At 28.6% G+C, this 10413-nt stretch overlaps 1 protein-coding gene across 1 annotated transcript; it reads right to left on the reverse strand.

Moving 5' to 3' along the window:
• Nucleotides 1-62: 62 nt before the first annotated feature.
• LOC112691095 (40S ribosomal protein S28) lies at nucleotides 63-1586 on the reverse strand. Its single transcript, XM_025565238.1, has 3 exons — nucleotides 1477-1586; nucleotides 1204-1415; nucleotides 63-177 (listed from the first exon to the last, which is right to left on the reverse strand). Exon 2 carries the CDS (start codon nucleotides 1400-1402, stop codon nucleotides 1205-1207), a length of 198 nt encoding a protein of 65 aa, XP_025421023.1. The 5' UTR covers nucleotides 1403-1415; nucleotides 1477-1586; the 3' UTR covers nucleotides 63-177; nucleotide 1204.
• Between the last annotated feature and the right edge of the window lie 8827 nt (nucleotides 1587-10413).

A 10413-nucleotide genomic window follows, 5' to 3' on the forward strand; every position in this document is an offset into this window, starting at 1 on the left:
TATTTTTTATAGAGTACTATTTGTACTATATTTGTATGTAAAAATAAAAAAATAAAAATAAGTTATAATGCAACAATTTTCTTTATTGTGCCAACTTGTATATTTAATTACATATTCAAGTGTCTATGTTTGTATTCTTCTTAAATGTTCTTCAGAAGGAACATGTATTTTAAAAACCTGAAATCAATAAAACTATTTTAATGATTGGTAATCTTGTAAATAAAGTGTTGGCATATTTTTATATTTAAAGGGAATTTTTTTCAATTTGATGTTTTGTTAGTAAGTATCAAAGGCTTAAATATATAATATTTGTTTCTGTTATTATAGGTTGATAAACATAACTATCACTATCTACTACATTAAACATTTTAAAATTACTGTTATCCTAGTCTAACGTTGACATGTATATATTGAAAATAATTTACTCATACAAATTTTATTTTATTCAAGAAAATTGTACTGATTTATATATTGAGTGTATTGAGATATCAGTAATTTACAAATACATTTATTTGATAGATTAAAATAATAACAGAATCATGCACATAAATTATGAAATTTCATAGTTAAATATTTTGATTTTTGATAAAAATAGATTTGACCTGTTGAAATATATAACTATGTAGGTAAATAATTCAATATGTACTAGTAATGTAATTTAGGAAAACAGAAAGTTAAATTATCATATTAAATTACAAAATCTAGTTTGTCCAACGAGAAAAAGTGCTGATTCTGATTATGTAGAATAACGATTGAGTCATAGCCAAGTTCTCGTTTCCCCCTCTTAGTTACTCAATAATTTAAAAAATAGCTGACCAATAATACAACATTCAGTAAACAAACAATTGATTATTGTCACCTATATAGAATACAAATGTTCATACGAAAATTATTATATTATTATGTGGTCTCGGTGAGAAAATCTATGGTTGGGAATGCGCAAGAATGAACTAATTTTGGTTATGCCGTGGTAAGTTCTCTTGGTGAAGAGTCTACAAATATGTATGGTAAATGTTATCAATGACCTAACTTAAGAAAACTAGTATAAGGTAATAAATAATGATAGTTATCGTCATTTAAATTTATCACAAAACTAAATGCATCCGACTGAAAGTAAACTATGGATAAAATTAAATTAATAACTGATGATTTAAAGTTAATCAAATTTAAAAACGGGAGTTTTTATGTACAGAATATCCTTACATCATCTAAGTCTTCTGGCTTCTCTCTCAGATTCAAGAAGGGTAAGTATATCGCCTTCTCGAACAGGTCCCTTTACGTTTCTAATGATTTGACGGTTTTGTTCACCAATGAACTCCACTTTAACTTGAGTACACTGACCTTGCGATCCTGTCCGTCCTAATACCTTCAAAACTCTAGATAATACTACTGGTTTATCCATTATTAAGAAACTCCTGTGGTTTATAAAAACAATAAATATAATACAATTAATAATTAATAAATAAAATATCTTACCTTTGCCGAAATAATTAAACAATATATACTACGATTCTAAAAACGTATAATCAGTAAAAAAATTGATGCAGCTAACTAACCTCAAAATAATTATAAAAGTCCAAAGAACAAAAATAGTACACAGTTTTACAAATTACAGGTTTGGATATTTACCAGTTACCAGAACAGTTGTGTGATACATACCAAAATACTTCTATCATCTAGTTTCAGCAACTAGAACCAATTTAGTTTTTCAGTTTCGGTTAAGGTTATTAAATTCATTTTTTTAAAGGTTCTGGTTTTCTAAAAAAAAAGAATTGTTCTAAAACAAAAAAATAATTCTGAAAAATACCAGTTATTTTCGGTTATTAGAAAATAAAACGATACTGTTGTAGACAGTAATGATCTTAATTTTTTTTTTTTTAAAGTTTACTAATTAATACTCTATTTCACAACTTCAAATTAAAATTTATCATCAAAGGTTAAATTTAAATTATTTTTTATATACAATTTAAAATGTAAATGTTTATGTTTGTTTTCATTTTTTAGGAACATCACTGGTTGTAGATGGATTAATTGTAGCATTTTTACCAACCAATAATTAACTGTGCACATTTTTAGCTCGAATTTTATTATCCATTTACGTATTTGTTAATAATGGAAGGATCATCGTTCGACACAGAGCTATTTACTGAAGTAGAAAAACGACATGCAATATGAAACCTGATAGGCCGAGAATATTCGAATAAAATTACAAAAAGAAGATCCTCGGAAGAATTGATTATATATTTTTTATTTTATTTTTTATTGAATTAACGCCCGATAAGCTTGTAGTAATATAATAGTATTATAATATGAAGCTTTCGAAATGGACCGGAACGTTCCGGAACGGCATTCCGGTTCGTAATATAACCTTAACGTCCATTCTGATTGGTTAAAATTAAAATTTAAGTTCCATTTCGTAAAAATCGACAGTATCACAATATAGAGGATTAAAATTATAAAATTTCCTTTCGAAAAAATATTAAATTAATATAATATACTTAATATAGATAGTAATTTCAATTTTTATAGAACTCCAAGAGGCTTCACCTAACATCACGCGTATTGTTTCTTCGTATTATCACAATTCGTAATAAAAACGTAAATGATTTAATGATTGAAAAGTACCTACAGGCTACGCTGCAATTAAAGCCGTGACCGCGATAAAAGGCAATAAAACGTAAAAATACGTAAGTATTCTATCACAAATTGTAACGAACTCTATCGACTATCTGTAATCTGTATGTGTACATTGTGTATTGTGTACCTACCTAATTATATTTTATCTAATTGCATTTCATATATCTGTAATCTGTATGTGTACATTGTATAATGTATACCTAATTATATTTTGATTGTAGTTTGATAATACTTGATAAGTCTGTTTTACTCCGGTAGAGCACTTAGTGTATCCGTATATGTGTGAGGTCTGTTTTACTTTTAAGTAATATAATTATAAGTTATGAGTTCGTTTTTATTAAATTTGGTCAACAAACATCCGAACAATTCCTCAGAAACAGAAAAGTCTAGTAAAAAAGTAGCATTAGAATATCCTCAAACGGTCGTCGAAAATGTTGAAAGTTTTGATTGTGATATACGTATCCCAACTTACTGGAATAGAAGTCAGTATGATGGGTTTAAATTATCATATAATTGGTTATTTGTAGAAAATAAAAAGTTAGGTTGTACTCAGTGGCGTAGCCAAGGGGGAGAGGGGCTAAGGGGGCTATAGCCTCCCTCACGGGCCGTGTTTATATGTATAATGTATCTTGACTATTTAATAGAATCAATGCTCGTTTTAATCAAAGGCTTATTGATGTTATGCCACTTGAAGGACTTATTCCGGCCAATTTAAATATGTATGACGATAAAAATATTATAAAAGCTGCTAAAATATATGTCCAAGATCTCCATGATGATACCTCATCTACAATCAGAGCTGACCTGTTCATATGGAGGCAACAATGGAGTCAAAATACTATTCCAAAATCGAAATCTGCTCTTGATTCACTCTCTCATCGCACCAATCTTCGACCTAACATTAAAATACCTTTACAATTATTCTCCACGTTACCAGTTACCTCTTTCACTCCGGAACGAACGTTTTTAGCACTTAATCGCTTAAAAAAATGTTTAAGAAGCACCATGTCGGAAAACAGACTGAATGAGTTAGCTATGGCTAAATAAATATGGCTAAATGGCTAAATGGCTATTATAAATAAAAAAGAGCAATTCGATGAAAGTGAAATAATAACTGAATTTGCCAGAAATTCGCCTAAGAGGATGCAGCTGTCAGAGTGGAGCAAGTGACTGAACACTGAAACCAAAATTATTATTATTATTATAAATTATATATTAATAAATATTTTTAAAACTATACTAAAATGCTTGAATTACGTTTAGAAACTTGGTGGTAGATGGTGGGGGGGTCAAGGGTGAATTGTCATATCCTCTCTTACCTTACTTATCCAAAAAAAGTGGTTAGCCCCCCCATTTAAAAATCCTGGCTTCGCCACTGATTGTACTGTATGCAAAAAAATAAAGTAATTGGGATTCTTTGGCGAAAAAAATTCACGTATTTCAAAACCTTGGCAAGAGTGTTCAATAGAATTAAATGGACAAACAAAAGATTCCCAAATGTCTAGTTTACGAAAAAAAAAAAACTTGAACATAAAAATTCAAAGGGCCATATTAAAACAACAAATATTTTACAGCTTAAAATTACTTATAATATTTGTATCTATTTAACTAATTATATTGTATTGTAAAGTAAACACTAATTAAAATAATAAAAATTAAAAATTAATATTATAATTCACATATTAATTTTATAAACGTTCCGGTTCATAAAATTTTCCATTTCGAACACTGATAATATTAAGACTAATTTAATAAAAGTAAAATAAAAGTCTAAATAATAGTAACTTAAGTGTAGTGAACAATATAATATTAAGACTAATATAAATCTAAATAAAGGAAATAATTAAAAATTAGAATAATGGCGTTTAAGGTCTAATAGACTATAAAAGAAAAAATCAAATTTTGATGCATTGCCTTCGGCAAAGAGTCGATTTAGAGGACTAGTCCTAAATAGCTAAATAAATAGCTAAATAACTAAATAGCTATTTTGATCATAATTTGTACGGTGTGTTTTTTGATGGAATGTTGGACAATATCGGGAGTTATATTGTGGTACATAAGAAGGGATACGTTCTAACAGTGGGGGGCAGGACACGAGTCCGTTTACCAGTTTGTATAGGAAAGAGACAGTGGCGGATTTAAGGAAAAAAGCCTAGACGACATACAATATAAATGGTTTTTCTTATCCCCAAAATATATGCCCTAAGATAAAAGTTGAAAAAATTATAAATACGTTTTAGCCTTAATTCTTAAAATAATGAAAACTCGCAAGCAAAATAAAACTAAAATATTTTCTTCAAAACATTTATTTATTCTTTTGGTAAATAATTTAAGTGCATTTTAACTTATATAGGTAATAAAATTAATTTAATTTTTAAATAAATAAGAAATAACATTCTGTGCGTCTGTATACAGATTTTAAAATTTAGTTATAGGTTATAGGTAGTTATAGGTTTATATTTCTACATTTTCAACAAACCGCAAATGTATTTTGCCTTATTTGGTCTTATTAGTAAAATTTATTGGCAACATCGTCAATGTTTATTTGTTCTTGCTTACGTACATGTAATACCGCTCGGTGATACTCGATTGAGCACGGTCGTTATCGGCCGACCTTTTTGATGACCCGATTGAGCACGGTAAAAAAAAAATATATTGTGTACAACGTTGTCAGATTGAAAACTATTAGGCTGGCAACACACTAGCGTTGTTTTACCGCGCCGTAATTTTACTGAGCGTTTAGTAAAAGTACTTTAAAATGAATACCGCTATATCATTAAGTCGTGTTTGAGCCATTGTTGATCGTAGCAAGCGCGTACACAAAAAAATATTTTGGGAGGGGTTTTAAGTTGTACATTTTCATAATAATATAATCTACCAATTTTACTATATAAAAACATATTTAATATCATTTTCCAGAATTTCGGAAGGGGTTTGAACCCCTAAAACTCCCCCCTTGTGTACGCGCCTTCATCGTAGAATTGTTTTTAAACGCCGAAGAACAGAAAAAGAAAGTTCTGCTGTCAAGGCCGCATTAAGGGGGGGGGGCACTGGCTAAAACTGCCCCGGGTGCAAGTTTTTTGAGGATGCCAAAATTTTGTGGTCGGAAATTTGCTCACTTGTAAATTATTGAACTTTTAAAATTATTTTGAAATTATTATTTTTTTGGTTTTTAATAACAGTATCATAAATTAATGTTAATGTATTTAATTGATTAATATATATTATTAATGTAATTATAGCAATATAGCTATCAGCAATCTAGAATATTATTAATATACCTAATATCAGTTCCCAAAATTGTTGTGATAATGTCAATAAACATAAGTTATTTATAATAATACGGTGTATTATGTTATTGCATACTTACTACACAAAAATAGCATTGATTTTAGAATATCTATTCTATAATCAAAGCTAAAAGGTTCATAAGGATCTTCTATTAAATTTTCCCTGGATAGGCCCCTTAGAGGGGCACCAATTTTTTTTTTGCGCCAAGGCGCAAAATTACTTAATACGGCACTGCTAGGTTAGGTAGCACTACTATATAGATAGGTAGATATAATTTTTTTTCAAGATTATTTTCCTCGGCTATTGATTATAAGCATTATTCGACAGTCGACAACCATCCAGTCAAGTTCGATTTAATTATTTTAAAATTAGTAAAAAATATGCACCGAAAAAAAAACACAGAAGATTTATCAATTCAATTAAAAACTCCCACATCGTTAAACAACGAAATGTAAAAATAACTCCGTGTTTTTTTTTTTTATAATTTAGATGTTTTAGTATAATATTATAATATTTTGATGATTTAATTTAAGATTTTACAGAAAAAATAGTAATTTGGATCAAATACAAAATGACAGCCCAACTCAATTATTTGTCGAAGTAGAAAATACATAGTTAAATACTAGCACTTCACCCATTAAAACACTGATACCAAAATACATAGCTTATTTAGACGTAGAATTGTCGACATAGCTTTTATTTTTAAACAAGTAGTAGATGCTGAACACCATAAACCTTTCAACTGTAGCTTTAAGGACATGGTATGTGTGAATGAAAAACAGAATGGATTAATATCAAGCTTTAATTCATTTGTTTGTTGTGTAAAACTCAAAAAGTAATCAATTTAGAAAAAAATTAGATCAAGAAGTAATGAATCTAAATACAGTGATTTTAGTCGCAAATATGAATATTGGAGCGGGATTTAGCCAGTTGGAGACTTTTGCATTTGCAGTCGAGGTACTTCCTATTTCACAATATATACCTATATAACCTATATATATATATATATATATGATAGACACAAAGCCGCAATAACCAAGTGCGTTGCGTATGTCAAACACACGGGCCCATGGCTCCAGTCTATAATAGGGTCCAATAATAATAAATGAAAAATATGTAGAAAGAAAATAAACAAATAATTGCGGCCTATATAATCGAAATTCAAAATAGTTTGGTCACAATTGTTTAAAAGTACGGTTTCTCTGCAGTGTCCGGATACGAGGGGGGGCATTAATTTTATATACACACAGACCCAAGTTAGAGTAGTTGCGGCACCGGATAGACATCATAGTATTGTTTGTTTGGGATTTGAAAAGGCTGCACCTAATGCAATGGAAGAGGCTGCTAAAGAAGAAGCAAAATTAGCAATTTTGGTAGGAAATATTGATAGTGACGGAACTCCACTCGTTATAGTTATGTACAGATGCAGAGCATTTTTTTTTATGAGCTACTCCAGATGGATGACGATGGACTGATCGAAATCAAATGTCCATATTCTGCTGCTAATATGATTCCCGATGAAAGCATATTAAATAAAATAATTGATTTTTGATCTATAAATAAATATGGGTGTATTGGAATTTTTAAAATAAGACACAAGTGTCACTATCAAGTTCAAGAACAAATGAAAATTGTACAAAAAAAAGTTTTGTGTATTTGTTGTGTGGATTCCAATAGGAATAAAAACGGAAACAATCTTTTTTGATAAACAATTTTGGGAAGAACAAACGTTTCAAAATTACAAAAATTTTTTTACGATTGTCTATTACCTAAGATCGTGGACCCAAGGTATCCAGGAAGACCAATTAGAAATCCGCAATCTATTATTGATAGTCAATAAGAGCAAAAAAATAAAATAAAATCATCGTACATAGGCCATAGAAACTATACGATAAAATGAATGTTATAATGTCATTAAAATATAATAAATATTTTATTCTTGTGTAATTATGATAAAGTTATAAATTTTGTGGTACCTACTTATATTGTATCATTATAAACTTAGTATAATACTTTTATTGTATACCTAATAAGTTGAAAATTTTATAACTACCAAAATTATATGTGAATTTTATCTAAATATATATATGTCATCTGAAACTTGAGGAACAACTGTATACGCTACTGGCGGACACCCCTCTTGAAAAAATCCTGGTTGCGCATGGTTTTTTTAAATGTTCACGCCAGTGTCGTATACAGAAAATATTTTCGGGAAGGGCTACTATGGACAGAGTTAAATTACCACTGCTATCTCAGAATTACTAAAAAGACACAGTAGGTACTTATCTATACAAAGCATAAAGCAGCATTAAAATATAACATACGTTTAAAATATTTTTTGTTTTTTAAAAAATTTCGGGGGGGGGGGGCTGTAGCTGAGTGACTATAATTATCATTATGTACGGAACAATGAACGGGACGCGATATAAGAAACCCTAGACGTCACAGTGCGGGTTTAAAATATGACGCTTTTATTGGTTGATTTCAAATTGCCGTGCTTTTATATATGAATTATTATTATTGTGCTATCATCATAGATGAAATAAATAAGATAAATTAAAGTAAATTAAATAATATTTGTACATCAAGTCATCAAATATATATTATTAAGTGATAATTAATAATAACAATGATATTAATATGATGATTAAGTGATGGTTATCACATAATTAAACATAATTATAGTATAATTAAAATATAGATAATCAATAATAATTCATATATAAAAGCGCGGCAATTTGAAATCGACCAATAAGAACGTCGTATTTTAAACCCGAACTGTGACGTCTAGGTTTCTTATATAGCGAATGTGGGACTTATTCCAAGACATCGCGTGACCATCGCGACCAACGTCTGATTTATGAGCTGGGTAGCGAGTAGGCATTGTTCTATGCGGGTTACTACTATTAACGATAATTTACGAGTAACACAACAAGGCTAATTGCCGAATGTATAAGAAATTGCCAATTAAATGTTTCTTAGAATTCAATAGTATGGAGGAGCCAACGTGTATGTCGTATATGGAATAACTCGATATATAAAGCAAATAACATTACTATACTTCAAATGCCTTGCTCCACCTCTTAATTTTCTTTTAGATAAATGCAATTTTTTTATACAGCCTTTAGGGACCCAAACACATATTTTTTATCCTATTAAAAGTTTTGAATTCTAAGTTCATTTTTTCGCTCCGCCCTACTGTGCAATTATGACTGTACAGGCAGACTAGAGTGTGTTCACTTTATCGTCCAACCAACTTTTTTCGGTATCGCAGTTGCATCATACACATATATTCATTTAACGTTATAACATTTATACCTGTTTTATTATAATACGAGTATATTATTATATTATATAATAATGAGCCGTAAGATTTTGGAAGAATTTATCGATTTGTATAAATCGTATCCATATCCATGGCAAATAAAATCAAGGTGAATCATGATCAATGATTTTGTTTTTCATAAGAATAAGAGCTAGTCGTCGTTGTATAGGGCTGCTATTGTTAATGTATTTTTAAATACGTTGAAAAAAAATAAAGCTGATTTAAAAAAGTGTGAACATTTTTTTAAATTAATGTAATATGAATATACAATGTCTGCGAACCGGAGAGTGAGTAGTGACTTCATTATCCGGTTTCTCCGCCAAACTGGAGCCTATCTGGAGTCGCGTCGTTGTCATCGGAAATCGCATAAAACTGTGCAGTTAGCAAGCTTAAAGTTACACATATTATTTAAGAATTTCTTTGAATTAAATTTCTTTAGGAAATGATTAAATTCATGGATAATTAATAGAGAGATGAATTGTAGGATGATCAATTACAAGTAAAAAAGGAAAATATTAAACTCTACTGAGATTGTATTTTATAAATAAGTATTAACTTAAAGAAAAATTCATTATTAATTCAAAAAAAACTAAAAACTAAAATGATTGTTTATTTTTTTCATATTTTCAATTTTAAATATAATAATTATTACATTGATAAAATATTATTTTAATCCCACATTGGTATTGTTGTTCAAGATTAAAGTAGACATTAGTCAATAAATCAATTTTCATTTACTTAAAATTAATAGGTTATTGAAGAACTTGATTGGTTTGATACTTAAAAAAAAATTAATACATAACATTTGAGTAGTGAATTTGACATAATTTACATTATTAGCACAAACTTATTTGTTGTTTTTATTTTATTTTTATTTTTTATTTTAATATTTAGCAATAATTAAACATACTTAAACATACAGACTTCAAAATCAATTAACATTAACTAGAAAAAAAACAAAATACAAAGTAAAAAAAACTAATAGCATTTTTTAAATATTAAAAAATATATAAATAAAAACATTAAATTCAAACATAATAATTAATAAGTAACAATATTTAAATTTTTAAATAAGTGTAGAAAATGTTATAAACAATGTTATTAATAAAATGTTTATCATAAATACTTTAACTTAACACTTAGTATAAAATTTACAAGGG

Source organism: Sipha flava, unplaced genomic scaffold (genome assembly GCF_003268045.1).
Source record: "Sipha flava isolate LNK unplaced genomic scaffold, YSA_version1 557_pilon_pilon, whole genome shotgun sequence".
NCBI lineage: Eukaryota > Metazoa > Arthropoda > Insecta > Hemiptera > Aphididae > Sipha > Sipha flava.

Bases quoted from the DNA above. Each gene is read 5' to 3' on its own strand.
- LOC112691095 (XM_025565238.1), bottom strand. From the start codon at position 1,402: ATGGATAAACCAGTAGTATTATCTAGAGTTTTGAAGGTATTAGGACGG.